The 16546-nt window shown below is 40.7% G+C and overlaps 1 protein-coding gene and 1 non-coding gene across 4 annotated transcripts in view; one reads left to right on the top strand and one right to left on the bottom strand.

The window, feature by feature from the left end:
* The first annotated feature begins 290 nt into the window (after positions 1-290).
* The window catches only part of LOC135093752 (alkaline phosphatase-like), a 43583-nt gene continuing 27327 nt past the window's right edge, over positions 291-16546 (top strand). The window contains exons 1-2 of one of the 3 annotated variants that reach the window (XM_063993340.1): positions 291-757; positions 15058-15165. In XM_063993340.1, the coding sequence (XP_063849410.1) occupies positions 15069-15165 (97 nt within the window). In that variant the 5' untranslated portion in view covers positions 291-757; positions 15058-15068. Of the gene's footprint in view, positions 758-1709; positions 1821-11240; positions 11478-15057; positions 15166-16546 lie in introns of those variants that run through there. The other 2 variants (XM_063993339.1, XM_063993341.1) reach the window with 2 other exon arrangements.
* On the bottom strand, positions 647-726 carry Trnav-cac (transfer RNA valine (anticodon CAC)). The gene has a single exon. It is a non-coding gene; the product is annotated as a tRNA-Val (tRNA).

The following is a 16546-nucleotide window of genomic DNA, read 5'->3' on the forward strand; positions in this document are numbered from 1 at the left end:
GCTAACCACTGCACTACGGAGTACCCATTACCTGACAGCACACCTTCCCGTACAGATGAGTGCTGGCCTCCTGGTCTTTACCGCTCTGGCTGCTTCCCTGTGGCTCTCCATTACAGTCTTTTACTATGAAAATTGAAAGACACTATAACATTATGAGTTTGGTGTGTGTACGTGTGTGTGTTGAATTTACTCTCGAATTGCTGTCACAAGAAGCTTCAAGAAGCTGCTAGAACTTGACTCGGCTCTGCCTTTTTAGATCAAGTGAAGAGAAAAAGCAAAATTATAAAGCAAAATGATGGTTATAAAGCAAAATGATGGTTTGTCCTGGTCCTTGCCGCGGCGGGGCCGGAGAGAGATCCCCGATCTCTCCAGAACTGACATGTAACTTTCCAGTCACCGTGTCGCACAGAGTACATATTTCTTTGCTCAGAGGCTTTCTCAAGTGGGGCCGTGAGGCCAGCGGGTGAGTACTAGGTTTGACCCTTTCCTCGGGGTTGGGGACCTGGGTGCCTTGCGGCGACCCTTTAGCTCCACCACGGAAGTGCCAGACCACCATCCCGAGAAGCGAGGCACGACCCCCGACTGATACCCGGTACCCATTCACTGCTGGGTGGACAGGGGCGCGGGTGTGAGGAGACCGCCCGTCTGTCTCCGCTCCGCCCGGGGATCGAACCCGGGATCTCTCGGTCGTGAACCGAGTGTGCTAACCACTGCACTACGGAGTACCCGATACCTTCCACCACACCTTTCCCGCCAGGTGAGTCACCGCCTCTCCCTCTGGGAGCAGCATCCTTTGATCTGCTGATGTCACAGAGAATCGCGCGGCACATCAAAAAGTGACCACCACTTCATACTCCCCAAGCACTCTCGCCCTCTTCTCGTCCATGTGAGGTAGCGGCCGTTGCTCGTAGACGCGAAAAAAAAAGAAAAAAAAAGAAAAAATAATATATATATATATATATATATATATATATATATATATATATATATATATATATATATATATATATATATATATATATATATATATATATATATATATATATATATATACACATACACATAATTGAATGTGGTGTGCTGTGGACATTTTGTTGTGGGGAGTATTCTGGCGCCCCTCGCCCCTCACTGGACAGCTAAACAATGCGATACAGTCCACCTTCGTCCTCATATTGTCAATTGGTTTTGTGGCTGGAAATGTACGGTACACTAAAATTGAATAAGATCAAAGGTGGATAATGTGGAGAGAAATAAGAAAAACAAAACAATGGCATTCTGGTCTTTACCGCGGAGGTTAGAGAGAGAATAGTAGTAGTAGTAGTAATAGTAGTAGTAATAGTAGTAATAGTAGTAGTGGTAGTAGTAGTAGCAAGAATATAAACATAAATGCTACAAGTAACAATGACCTCAACATTATAAGAGCGAACTCCCCCTCCCCACCGCCCCCCCCCAAAAAAAAAGAGAGAAAAAAAAAACAGCAGGTAAATCCCAGTAAAATCACTTCCTTATAAGAACAAAACAAAGTAAAAACTAAAAACCAGAAAAGGAAGACCAAACTCGCCTAGCACCTCAAATCAACACAAATACAACACGAAACACAAAATAACCAACCCGTCAAGTCACCGCGTGGCTTGAAACTGAACCTGAGATGAAGCAACTGAACAAACTATTACAACTATGAATGTCTGACGTAAAACAGCCACTCCTGCAACCGACCCGGCGGTGAAGTGTGGGCTATATGGCACGAGGGCGGTGGGGCAGCGAGTCAGTGTGCGTGTGAGCCTCGAAGTGGAAGGTGGTTTGTTGTCGGCCGCTTCAAGGTGAGTGACTGAGTGAAATCTCCCATCTCCTTATACAGTTTCAATTTTTATGCGCGCTGAGTGCAAAATGGAGTGCTAAGGAGATGTATTGCGTGTGTTACTGTTACTATTACACGTTATCATAGTGGGTAATACATCTTAATGGGTTTTAATTTATATCATTAACGTTAAATCACTCGTCCCTTTAACTAATATCTATTTTCATGAGTGCAAAGTGAAATGCCAAGGGGATGTACTGCGTGTGTCACTACTGCACGTTGTCATGGTAGGTAATGCATCTTATTGGGTCTTGATAAGGTGAAAGAGTTAAATCCCTCGTCCATTTAAATAGTATCTTCCCGAGCGATGAGTGCAAGATTCAGTACACGCGTTACTATTACTTCACGGTATCATAGTAAGTAATGCATTTTATTGATTTATTTTAACTCTTTCACTGTAATATGCAACAATCTATAACACCAAAAGCACTGCACACAATCTTGCCAGCCATCTACAGATAATAATAAAAAAAAAGACTACCAAGATATTATATTTTCCATTGCCAAGGTAGCAAAATATTTAAAGGTGACTGTGGAACAAAGGAAATGCCTAAGAGTTTGTAACCGACTGAAGAAAGCTGTGCCGAAAAGCAGTGAAAGGTCCATTGTTATTATTATTATTATTGTTGAATGAGTGAGTTAAAATCTTTGTCCCCTGAATACCGAGTAAACTAATTAATTACACGTGTTATTGTCACTATTAAACATTGTCATAGCACATAATGCATTTTTTTTTCCTTTTTCTCATTTTTATCCATGTGTGTTATTATTCTCGTTTATATTGTCCAACGTGGGATTGTGAGAGCAGCTGAGTTAAGGAGCAAGACAAATTGGATTTTTATATTTATGTGCACGTCTGATAAGGCATTTGTTTGGGTGCAGGGACACGTGTGCAGTGGGGGAAGGAGGAGAGGGAAATAGGACTGTGAGGTGTATGAAAGAGGGAAATTCGTGTGGAAGGTGTGGAAAGAGGTGAGGATGCATTATTGTGAAAGGAGGGAGAAAATAAAAAAAAAAAAAACTCCGTAAATATGCAGACAGGCAAAGAACAACAGCAGCAAATTGACACTGTACCTCCAGCCTCCCTTAACTCTTTTACTGTTATTTGCCACACCTTGCAAACATATTTTTTATATATATATATATTTTTTTTTTCTTTTCGTTCTTCAATGGCCATCGCTGGATAGTATACAAACTACACACTGGGAAGCTTTTTGATTTCCTCGTTTTTCTTTTCTTTTCCGTAGGTGTTTGGAAAAATCGTGTATTTGTGCCTTTAGTATAGAGAAATGTTAGACACTGCAATGAAAAAAAAATAAAGAAGGCACGTGGACAAGGACGAGAAGACACTGGACATGAATAAAGACGAAGTAGAGAGAGAAAAAAAAAAAAAAGAAGAGACAGAGAAGTGAAGAGGTAATGGAACTTGTAGTGAACGATAAAAAAAAAAAAAAAAAACTGTAGACTTAGAGTGATCATAATACCGTCTTGTTCTACTAGATTACCTTGTAGACAGGTGACGGTGGGGTGAGATAGGGAGGGGACGGGATAGAGGCATAGAGACAGTGGTGGGAGGCACACTGGGGGAGCTAGTGGAGGTGGTGGTGGTGGTGGTGGTGGATCTTGATAGAAAATAAGGAAGGGTAGAAATGAGGAAGAGAATTTTAATGTAAGGATGTTTTGCGTGAATAAATGGAGGGATAATGAATGGATAATGGAGGAAAGGGCGAAATGAATGATGGGAGATTTGAATGACTGAAGAAAAGTAATAGGAAGAACTAAAGAAAGTAAATAGTAAGAATGAATAAAGTAAGAAAACTGGATTAAGTGAAACAAATTAAAAAAAAGATAGAATAAGGAATAATATGAAAGGAAAGGAGAAACGGAGGAAATTATAATAGGAATTTCTTAATGACAGATCGAAGGAAACAGGAAGAAAGAACAAAAGAAGGGAAAGAAGGAATTCAAGGAAATAAATACAAAGAAGGGAAATAATTAAGAAACGAAGAAGACAATTATTATTATTATTATTATTATTATTATTATTATTATTATTATTATTATTATTATTATTATTATCATTATTATCACCATTTTACAATTCACTATATCTAGATTCGTTTTATATTTCATTATTTATTTTACTTATTTGCTACTTTATTGATTTTTTGTCCATCATTCACTACATCAAACATTATCCTTTTAGTTTTCCCTCACTCAGCTGTGGTGTTTCCTTCTCTTCCCATGAAAGTGCAAACCAACACCATTTTTTTCCCTCTCACTCGTAGAAACAAGTCAGTAAATACAAGGGGGAAAAATTGTAACCCGATAAACGAAAGACCAAAAATGAGGAAATTAATCGGTAGAAGTTGTTGTTGTTGTTGTTGTTGTTGTTGTTGTTGTTGTACTTATTCTTCTTTTCCTTCTCCTCCTCCTCCTAATGCTGCCGCTCTTCTTATTGTTCCTCTTTTTTCCTTCTTTTTTTTTCATTGTTTCTGTTTTCATTTCTTTTCTGTTGGTAATGTGGCAATATGCTGCTGTGGTGGTGGTGGTGGTGGTGGTGAGTATTGCTATAGTGTGCTCCTGGTTTTGTAGTGAGAGTGTTGTGGTTTGGTTGTAATATTAGAAGTAGTAACGGTAATAGTAGTAGTAATAGTAGTAGTAGTAGTAGTAGTAGTAGTAGTAGTGTGACATGAAAATTTTTACGGGATAGAGTTTCGAAATTGGATTAATATGAAAAATTTGAGCTGGAAACTTAAAATTTCATCATGCATTTCTTCCAGAGAGAGAGAGAGAGAGAGAGAGAGAGAGAGAGAGACATGGGGGCGGAGAGAAAAGCAAAAAAAAAAAAAAAAGAGAAAAAACGAAAAAAAAAAAGTTCAAATGGCCCTGATCCTGCCTTTCGTGACCTGCTTCAGCCTGACCTTCGCCGGCCTGCATTACAAGTGTGTGCTCCTCCCTCTGGGCTTTCATTGTGACCTTCTATTCAGCCTGTAACCTTCTCAGCCTGTAACCTTCCAGCTTGTAACCTTCCAGCCTGTAACCTTCCCAGCCTGTAACCTTCCATGAGCCAGTAACTCATCTATTACATCCTACCATCCAACCTGTACAGCCTTCCAGTGAGCTCCATCCACTCACCCTGTAACCATCCCAGCCTGTAACCACCCCAGCCTGTAACCATCCCCTCTCATGCCCTTCCACCTTCTCCCACCCATTTAAAGAAGACTGACCAACCTGCTTGTACCTATCTACCTGTTTGCTCGTTGCCCACCTGGTCACCTACTCACCTGTTAACTTACTCACCTGTTCTCGTATATTACACAAGTGAGTGACCTGATTGACTGGTATTGAATGTGGTTTCGTTCTTTTGTCTGTGTGTGTGTGTGTGTGTGTGTGTGTGTGGTCAGGTTTTGTACCGTTTGTTTTTTTTGTCTTATGGTTTGATTTGATGTTTGTTTCTCGTTTTCTTTGGTTTATTTATTTGTTTATTTATTAGTGCAGACGAAAGTGAATAATGTGATCTGATTTCTTTTTTTAAATTTCATTGTTTTTTTCTGATTTATTTACTTTCGGTGACTTTCTCTTCCACTCTCTCTCTCTCTCTCTCTCTCTCTCTCTCTCTCTCTCTCTCTCTCTCTCTCTCTCTCTCTCTCTCTCTCTCTCTCTCTCCTTGCTGTTGTTCTTTTATTATTATTATTATTATTATTATTATTATTATTATCATTATTATTATTATTATTATTATTATTAGTAGTAGTAGTAGTAGTAGTAGTAGTAGTAATAATAGTATCATCCACCACCACCACAACCACCACAACCACCACCACCACCACCACCACCACCACCACCACCACCACTGTGACCCTCGGCATTACCTCTCTTATTTTCACCTCGCCCTTATCTTTTTACCGCATCGGCATCTTTCTTAAATATCATAAAAAGCGAAGGACACTAACAAAGGTCTGATTTTCTACCTCTCTCTCTCTCTCTCTCTCTCTCTCTCTGCTGTTCTTTCGTTCCTTCTCTAATTCTCTATCTTCCTTTTTGCCTTTCTTCCTTTCCCTCTCCCCGTATTTCCTTTCTTCTTCTTTTCTTCCTTCGTTTCTTTTGTCTATTTTCTTTCTTTCCTTTCTTTCTTCTTTTCCCGGTTCTTTCCTTCCTTCTTTTCTTCTTCCTTTCTTTCTTTTCTTTTTTATTCTCTATCTCTCTTCCTACGTTTCTTTCTCCTTTCTGTTTTCTTTTTGCTTCCCTCCTTTTTTTCCCTTCTATAATTCCCTATTTCTCTCCTTCCTCCCTCTCTATATTTTTCATCTCCCATCTTTCCTCCTTTCCTTCCTACTCTTCCATCTACCTCATTCCTTTCCTCCACTTCTTATTCCCATTTCCTCCTAACCTTCCTACCTATCTACTTTCCCGTGCAGTTCTCCCATTTCCTCCCTAACCTTCCCTTCCTCCCTCTCCTTCCCGGTGTGTCCTTCCCTGCTTCGCTAACCAGAGCAAGTCGGGTAGGCCAATAGTTGCTCAAGGGCTCAAGGGCCAAGGTTCAACCCCTCCTGACCTTTGTCGTCTGCTGTCACTGCCCTCACAAACTTTAACTGGTAGTATGCAGGGAAGAGCCGGAAGCGTGGTATAGTACTGGTGGTGGTGGTGCTGGTGGTGGTGGGGTGGTGGTGGTGGTGGTAGTAGGAGGAGAACGGATGACAAAATGAAGAATAAGCAGTAGCAGGACCCTAGTATGCAGGACCCTGGAACGCTAGCGAGTCAAAATCTCTTTCTCATTGCTCCTCCTTCCCCTTCTTCAACACACACACACATATCTGGGAGGGAGTGCTAATCCCTTTTAATGATACCTCACCACCACCACCACCACCACCACCAGGACAACTTGGCAACATGGGAAAAAATATTTGCCACGTCATAGAATTTATACAAATAGTAGTTATAATCCTTAACATAGACATTCATTGTACTATGCAACTTCCTTTATTATATACATAGTACGTAACATATACCTTTCAAGTAGCACACGGATGGGAAACAAAAGAGAGGGGCCCATGTACAAAGGTTGATCTGGCAGGATGGCTAGAGATAAGCCGCCATACTAGCCCCACCTTGAAGACTAATTATAGATAGATAGATTGATAGGTAGATACAATGAGAAAAATGGGATAATACCGCTGGAGAGAAAGAAGATAAAAAAGAAGAAAGATGAAAAAGAAAAAGAAGAAAGATAGAAAAAAGAAGAAGAAAGATAAAAAAAGAAGAGAAATAAAGAAGAAGAAGAAGAAACATTACATCACCACAAAACCGAGACCAAAACCACTTTCCCTAGTAACTTTTTTGCCAGCAGCAGTGACCCTTAGCTAACTTGGCAACTGGGTCTGAAGACGGCCACAGCGAGGCCTCTAGGGAACTCCACCCAGACACACGTGGCAGTGGCGGCCATCAGCTGGGCTATCTGTGTGAGTTTACTTGTATCGAAGGTGTAAGAAGTTGGAAGGACAGGAGGAAAGGGTAGAAAAATTAGCGATGGACGAAAGGGAAGTAGTAGATGGGATGATAAAAGAGGGGATAAGAAGATTGAAAGGTGAACGAAGTAGAAGGGGAAGAGAAGGAAGATGAAGAATATGGAGAGAAAATGAAAAAAAAAAAACAGGTGAAAGAAGAGGGTTTAGACGAAAGGGAAGTGGTAAATGAGAGGATAAAAGGAGAGACAGGAAGTGAACGAGGTAGAAGAGGAGAAAAAGAAAAGGATGGAAAAAATGAAGAAACAAGAAGAGAAAAATAAAGGTGTAAATGAAAAGTAGAGGTGAAAGAAGGAATTAGAAGAGTCAGAAGACGAGAAGAAAAATGAAGAAAAAGGAAGATGAAGAGATGAAGGAGGAAGAAGAAAAGGAAGAAAATGTAAAGGAAGAGGCGAAGGAGGAAGAGGAAAAAGAAGAGTGGTAGGAGTAGGTGGTTAATGTTACAACCATGAGAAGGAAAGGGAAGAGGAGGAGGAGGAGGAGGAGGAGGAGGAGGAGGGGAAGAGAACGGGATTAGGAATGTGGGTGAGGGAGAGATGGAGGAAACGAATAAAGGAGGAGGAAAGGACAAACGTAGTAGTAGTAGTAGTAGTAGTAGTAGTAGTAGTAGTAGTAGTAGTAGTAGTGGTAGCAATAGTAATAGAAGCACGAGTGGGAAGAGAAGATGGAATAAAGAAACAGAATAAGAAAGAGAGAAGAACCGAAGATGTGAAGAAGAAAAACAAAACAAAGAGAAGAGGAGAGTAAAGAGGGAGGCAGACAATGAAAGAGGGGAGAGAGTAAAAAATAAAAAAAAGGACATAGAATAAAGGTCATGATAAGAGGAACATGAAGAGCAACCTAAGAAAAAAGAAAAAAAAAAAGAAAGGAAAACGGAGGCAGAGGAGATAAAGGAAGAAAAAAATAATGAGGAGAAAGAAGAGGAGGAGGAGGAGGAGGAGAAATCAAGGGAAATTAATGAATGGAAAAAGAAGAATAGAAATAGAAATAACAAATAAAAGAAAAATGGACAGGCGTATAGGAGGAAAAGAAGAAGGAAGAAATATGAAGAGGAGATAAGGAAGTGAAAATTAAGAAGTTAAGGAAAACTAATCAAAGGGAAAAAAGAATAAAAAAAAGATAAATAACAAAGAAAAAGAAAATGATAACTGCATACGAACAAAAGAAGGAAAAGGAGGAGGAAAAAAATAAAGGAAATTAACGAACGAATAAAAAATAAATAAATAACAAAGAAAAAAAAATAGACACACAGAAGGAAAAGGAAAAGAAGAAATGGAGGAAAAAAATAATAGCAAGCAGATCAAGAGGCACAAGAGAGACCCACAAAGTACAAGGAAGAGGAAGGAAAAGTGTCCTAAAGCTACATATACGTTGATGTTTAATGAGACCCGCTGTGGTCAAAGCATGGCAAGTTTTTCCTGCTTATTCTTTTTACTTGTAGTTGACTTTGTTTGTGGATACGTGTAACTTGAAGGGACGAGAGGGGTGTGCGTGCGTTCGTCTGTATGTGTGTGTGTGAGAGAGAGAGAGAGAGAGACTAGACAAAACAAATTAGCAAGAACAGTATAACAAGACGCAATAAGGAACTAAAAGACAAGGAAGAAAACAAAACAAAGAAAACGGGGAAATGAGAAGTGAACAAGAGAGAGACAAACAGACAGACAGACAGAGGAGGAGGAGGAACAGGTGGGAAGTAGACAGTGGCGGGCGGCGGCAGCGTGGGAGGCGTGGGGACAAGGCTCGGTGTGTTGTAGATCTGGAAATGTCGAGCACGGAGTCAAGGCCGCGAGGTGTTAGTTACCCCAGCCACGGGCATCATACCCTCACCTCTTTATAACTGAGTCGTTTTTGCTTGACATTCGCCGGGGACTTCCCTGATCCCAGTACCCCTCAGCCGTACAGTTCACTGGCGCAGGATACGTTACATCATGGTATTGTGACATTATTTTCATTTTCTCTGTTTGCCTCTGTGTTTGTATCTCTATCTCTCCTCACTAGCTCAGGTTACATTGCTACATATGTTGTTTCATTAGCCTATCTGTCTATTTGTCTGTTTGTTTGTATGTGTCTGCTTGCCTGTGTATCTGTCAGTCTCTCTCTCTCTCTCTCTCTCTCTCTCTCTCTCTCTCTCTCTCTCTCTCTCTCTCTCTCTCTCTCTCTCTCTCTCTGTCTTTATTTATTTATTATTGATTGGGGATAAAGGAAATATTGTCTTAAATTTTCATATGCATTTCATTCTTTCCTTTTCCTGTTTTCTGGTTTATTTATTTGAATTTTCTTATTCTCTCTCTCTCTCTCTCTCTCTCTCTCTCTCTCTCTCTCTCTCTCTCTCTCTCTCTCTCTCTCTCTCTCTCTCTCTCTCCCCAAGTACGAAAAAAAAAAAAAACGGGAGGGAATGAAAGTAACAGGACAATGCGCTCCGAGGGAAGAGTGAGTCAGTGAGGACAGGAACAGGGCAGCGAGGACAGGCTCAAGACGCAGATAGTGTAATGCAGCGCCCCTCCACCCTGTCACCCTGTACAGTCCGTTGGATGTAGGGGTCGTCTGTGTTAGGGATACAGGGCTTTGTCTTCACCCTGTCACCCTTCATAGACCTGGCAGAGGGTAGTGTAGGGTGGGATGTGTCAGGTCTTGTCCTCACCTTGTCAGCCTGCACGCCCTTCACCACGCACGTGTAAAGGACTGCTGGGGAGAATGCAGGGTCGTCTTTTAGGGATGCAGGGCCTTGTCTTCATCCTACACAGACACGCCTTCTTCTCCCTGACACTTCCTGGTGCCCCTACTCGCCCTTGGCACCCAACCCCTGCCGCTGGTCCTAAAAAATGACCCCTGACAGCCAGGTGCACGCCCCCCACACACCTTTCCTCACGCCGGAGAGAGAGAGAGAGGAAAGGAAAAAAAAATAAAGTAAGAGAGAGAGAGAAAAAAATAAAATAGATAAGTCAGTCCCTTCTCGTAAATAGGAAGTGGACATGGAAGTCACGTGGGGTTGAAATGGGCGTTTTTTGTAGAGGCGGTGAGAAAAAGTGTTGGAATTATAGGGCAGAGGCGGGGAGAGGGAGGCGGCGAACCTTAAAACAACTGACATTTGCTATGTCGAGCAGCGGTGGTGGCCGTGAAATGGGTCCGCTGGGTGCTGCTTTGTGTGTGTGTGTGTGTGTGTGTGTGTGTGTGTGTGTGTGTGTGTGTGTGTGTGTGTGTGTGTATGTGTGTGTGTGTGTGTGTGTGTGTGTGTGTGTGTGTGTGTGTGTGTGTGTGTGTGTGTGTGTGTGTGTGTGTGTGTGTGTGTGTGTGTCCATTTTATTATTATCAAGTAGTATTTTTTTCTAGTTTTGTGTGTGAGGGTTTGTTATCTTTCTTATCGCTTTGTTGCTCCTGTATGTATTACCTTTAATCTTTATATTTTTTTCCTCTTTCATTTTTTTTTGTATGTATCAGTCTTAACAATCACTTTTATTATATATATATGTATATTTCACTATTTCGTATATTCACCCCACGTGTACCTTGGCCAGCCAGTCCTTTCTCCACCTCTCAAGGGAATTTCACACCCATTTCTAGTCGAGAGGGATTACCAGCGTACACATGTTCGTCTTCCCTCCTGGTAATTTCTCCTCCTTTCTTAATCTAAAGGGGACCTCACACCCCACTTCGCTCTTAGGGACATCTGCGTTCGTTCCCCTTTCCCTACCTCTCAAGGGAATTTCACACCCACTTCCAGTCTTTAGCTGGTCAGTTCATCAGGCAGCTCAGATCAGTTGGAGCTGAGTCCCAGTCAGAGACACAGTCAGAGTCACCAAGTCACGAGCAATCTTGGTCTCACTCAGTTCCGCTCCATCACAGTCAGCCGTGAGAGACGCTGCTGACATATAAATCATATTACTTCAGAGAGAGAGACAATACAATCAACCGTCTTGAGTCCAGTGTGTACAAATCCGTCACCATTAAATCAAGAACTCTCGTCATCGTGCTTTTTATTCGCACATCATACATACACAATCACCGCCACACTCCTGTTCTCCACGCTGCCAACACTCCAAGCATCTTCATCGACTGGCCAAGTAACAAACATCATCAGCTCCAGAACAACAGAGGTGACTAATCAACTCATCAACACAAATGGCGCACACAACCAGAACTAGTGGTAGCAAAGAACGTGTGTGTGTGTGTGTGTGTGTGTGTGTGTGTGTGTGTGTGTACATCAGTTTTATTATTATCAAGTAGTATTTTTTCCTAGTTTTGTGTGTGGGGTTTGTTATCTTTCTTATCGCTGTTGTTATTGTTGTACATATTACATTTAAACTTTATCATTTTTTCCTCTTTATTTTTTTTGTTTTGTGTGTGTGTGTGTGTGTGTGTGTGTGTGTGTGTGTGTGTGTGTGTGTGTGATTCTTTGCACGTCCCAGTAAAAGGTGCCTGGAATTCTTTACTTCATTGGATATCGTTATTGATCCCTGTTTTACTATAATAGATGTTACCAGCTCCTTACTACCAGGTGGCCGAGGAGTCTCAATAATATTTTTCCCTTTGGCTTCCTATTCCACGCAGCTCACCAAAGATAAATACCACAGTTTGTTGCTGTTTCGTTACCCGCTGTATGTGATGAAAACAAAGGAGTCTTATGGTGAAACTGTGTATGAGAGGGACATAGACAGCTAGAGAAGGAAAGATTAAGTGGAGATCAAATACCAAAGTCATTGTATAGTGTTAAGTTACCGTACGTGATCAGAAAAGTGTCAGATAATGGTATTGTGTAACTGAATAAATGACAGTGAGAAAGTGAGGAGAGAGGGAAAGAGGAGGAAGAGGAGGAGGAGAAGGGAGGGGCAGGGAGGGGCAGGGAGGGCACGCGTGTTTTAAGAAGGCCGGAGGGTAGGAGGTAGGGAGAGGGAGGGAGGGCGTGTAATTGGGTGGGTAGTGGGTATGTGTGTTTTTGTTACGAGTGATGCAGGTAATGGAGGAAGTAAAGGAGAAGGAATGGAGAGATGGAAGAAGGAAGAGAGGAAAGAAGGGATGGAAGGAGAGGCGTGGATGAATGAGTGAGGAGGAACATGTAAAAAGAAGAGAGAGAACGAAGATAAGAGAAAAGGCAGGAAGCAGAGAGAGAGAGAGAGAGAGAAGAGGAATACCCAATCAAAAATATAATCGACAAATAAAGATAAAAAAAATAAACTAGACATTAAACACGAAAACGGAAGAGATAAAATAAAAAAAAACATAGAAAAGAAGAGAGGAGTGAGAGAATAGGCGATACACAGACACAGAGAGAAGGAGAGAGAAAAACTGAGAGGGAGAGTGGGGGAGAGCCCGCGTGCGAGCCGAGGGTGAGAAACTGGCAGGAGAAAGTGATTTGCTCAAGGTCAGGAAGCGAACGAGCGGAGCGGAGCAGTGAACCAACACGCGGACAGACACAAGAACACCAGGACGGAGACTCAGAAGCAAGCGATAGTAGGAGTCAGTGTGATGGTATTTTGTGTGGAGCGGCGGTGAGGGAGTGGCGGTGACATTTGCCCGATGCACCTTATCTACCTTGCCTTCTTGGGGGTGGTGGTGGTGGTGGCGGTGGTGGTGGTTGTGTGTCAGCTTTTGGTTGTAAGATGCTGGGGTTCCGGTTGGGGTTGGTGTGGGTTTGTTTTGTTTGTTGTTGTTGTTGTTGCTGTTGTTGTTGTTGTTTTCCATTTTCGAATTTGCGACGTAAAAGATCAACTCAATATTTTTAACTTCTTTCACATTTCATTCATTTTCTCTCTCTCTCTCTCTCTCTCTCTCTCTCTCTCTCTCTCTCTCTCTCTCTCTCTCTCTCTCTCTCTCTCTCTCTCTCTCTCTCTCTCTCTCTGCTGAGCTTGGATGCAACAGGTTTTTTTTTCACTCACTTTTTTCTTTTACAGTTCATTGCCTTTTATCAGTTCATAAGCTCAAATGAGAGAAAATTATACACACGCATGCACGCACATTGATTATTTTCCTCCCCCTCCTCCTTCTTCTTCTTCTTCTTCTTCTTCTTTCGTTGTGTCTCTTTACACCCTAACAAGACTTTATTAAATTTTCGTAAAGTTATGATATTGTTAGAGACACAAGATACAATTTTCTCAAGTGACAGTGGTAAAAAAAAAAAAAAAACTGAACTGTTTCCTAATCAACAAGATACTTTTTTCTATTTTTTTATGTTGTGTTAAGTTTCCAAGCACCTTGGCATACTCTCCCCCTTTTTTTTGTTATTTACCTCGTTTTCATATTACAAAATTTTGATTATTATTATTATTATTCTTTGTACCTATCTTCTCCCAAATGTCCTTTTTTTTATCATTACTCTGCTTTTTTTCATATTATAACGTTTTATTTATTATTACTCCTTGTATCTATTATTCCCTTAATCATTATTTTTTTTATATGTTATTTGACTTCTTTCCATATCACAGTTTCATTCAAAGTTATTTTTTTGTACGTTTATTTACCCAGATGCCCTTTTCTTTGTATAATTTGCTTTGTTTTCATGTAAGTTTTGTCTATTTATTTCCTTTCAAGTGTCTCCTCAAATACTATATTCATAACTGACTTTGTTTTTTTATTACGTCTTTTTTTATGTTATTCTTAGTACTTACCACTCCCTCTGATGCTCCTTTTCCAATAATTTTCCTTGTTTTCATATTATTTCATTCTTTTTTTAATTCTTGGTAATTATTATTGCTTAAAATATCTCTTTTCTTTATGTTATTTGCCTTGTCTTCATATTACGTTTCACTCATCGCTATTCCTATACCTATTACTTACCATTCCCTCTAATAATAATTTTCCCATAATTTATCTCGCTTTAATATAATCTTTTTTTTTTGTATTCATTATCCCTTCAAATATCTCCTTTCTTTATCTTTTTGCCTTGTTTTCATATTACATTTTATTTATCGCCATTCCTTGTGCTACCCCTTTTTCCCTCAAGTACTAATGTGTACCATGCTTTAAACCCTTCCCTGACTGGTTTGTCTTCCCTGGAAACCGTTCTAAAAACCCGCTACAGATTTGGGGTATGATGTCGTAAGTGACTGACACCAAAAGAAGTGACCGAGAAGTAGAAAGCTTTTAGTGTCACAGGCTCCGTTGCTGCACTGGAAGATGATGCATCGCTCAAGTGAAATGGGAAATGTTTCTCTCATGCATTACTCACTTAAGCAGGAAAGGAATTGCATTAATCCTTTCATTCCTCCTCAAATTTGACCCTCCTTTACCTGTATTACTTTTTAGACGCTATATATTTTTTTTTTTTTGGTAAACTTTCTCTTGTCAGTATTCCTGTAGCATAAAATGACAAAATTAACCAACCGTTTTCTCTCTTTTCCCTCCCGTGTCTCCGTGCAAACAGTTCTTAGAGTGCTAGGAAGGTCAGCGAAAGACGACCCAAGTAGGAAAGAATTGCATGAAGTGAAGGTAATCTAATCTAACCTAACCTAACCTAACCTTACATAACCTAACCTAATCTAACCTAACCTAACCTAACCTTACATAACCTATCCTCAAAAAAAAAAAAAATACCTGACATTTACCAAACCCACAATATCTGACACACAACAAATCTCCCTTACCAAACACCCACAAAAGCCGCTTTCTTCCCCTTCAAAGACCAACACCCGTTTTCTTCCCTCATGCTCCCTGATAATCCCGCCTTTGTTATGCCGCCAGACGCTGATGAAATGGCAGAATCACGCAGACTCAGCTGGTCATCACCACGGTCAATCCTGCTGCTGGTGGTGCTAGGTGTGACCTGTAGGACCGGGAGCGGCTTGGAAGGTGAGGCGGGGTGACCTGGCAATGGGGTGAGGGTGAGGGAGTGAGGGAGGGGTGAGAGGAACAATGGGTAAGGGATGAAGAGGTGAGGGAGGTATAGTGAGGGGTGAAGCAACGTGAGGTGGATGAATGCATGATAATGTGATAGAAGTGAATGTTTGTGTAGGGAGGAGAGAGAGAGAGAGAGAGAGAGAGAGAGAGAGAGAGAGAGAGAGAGAGAGAGAGAGGAGAATGAGATGAAACCAAAAAAACAAAGCGAAGATGAGGGAGAACAGAAAAAGACAGGAGGATGTAACAGTTAAATACCAACAAAAGAATTAAAGAGAGAGAAAAAATAATAACTAAACAAGAAACATTAGACAAAAACTCATTAATACGACACAAAGAGAGAAAGTGAAAGTGGAGAAAAATAATCACAATAATTTTCCTCCCAGTTTCTCCTCCTCAATGGTAATTTCTCTCTCATCAAGTCAGAGTTAAAGATTTGTGTTAATTAGGACTGAATGTACACAATGCCACCTTTGCGCCTCACCTGACATTACTACACCTTACTGAGTCGCTTCCAAAAAAGGTTCGAAGTTCAAGAATACAAGTGAAGCCTAAAAAGATAAAGGGTTGGTGAGATTCGAACCCTTGACAGTGATTTCGAAGCGGTATCAAAAGGCTTCACTTGACTGATTCATCTCTGTCATTTTCTATCGTGTAGTTCCCCTATCTTTTATTTATTTATTTTTCTTTTCTTTATCAACAATGTGGATTGTGTCTATATTATTACCTGTTTTCTTTGTCTTTCGTCTTTTATTTTGTTCTTTATCCATTATCTTCCTTTCGTCTGCTTCATTTATCTTCTTTTCCTCTAAATTTCTTCATCTCTCATTATCTGCATTCTTTGTTTTATTCCTCTGTTCTTCCAAATTTTGTCATCTTTCATCCTCTCTCCTCCTTTTCACTTTCTTCTCGTATCTTGTTTTCCTCCTCTCTCCTGACTTCCTTCATCTCTCAATATACACATCCAGCGTTTTATTCTTCTGCTTTTCTTCATTCCATCATTTATCATCTCTCCTTTTCTCTTGCCTCTTTTATCTTCTTTCTCTCCTCTCTTAACTTCATAATTCTTTCATTTTATCTCATTTTCCTCCTCGCCTAATTTCATCTCACAACACCTGCATTTCTTTTTTTCCCCTCGTATTTTTTTTTTCTTCCATACCTTCAGCTTTCATAGTTTCTCATGAGCCTTCTGTACTATCTTTTATCATCTACACGATCATGCCTCCTCCGTCCTTACATCCTCCCTACATCCTCCCTACATCCTCCCTTCTACCCACCTTACAAACCTATTTACATCCTTGATTTCCCTTTACAACCCTTTATCATCTGCGCGATC

The sequence above is a fragment of the Scylla paramamosain genome, chromosome 43, assembly GCF_035594125.1.
Source record: "Scylla paramamosain isolate STU-SP2022 chromosome 43, ASM3559412v1, whole genome shotgun sequence".
Taxonomy (NCBI): Eukaryota; Metazoa; Arthropoda; class Malacostraca; order Decapoda; family Portunidae; genus Scylla; species Scylla paramamosain.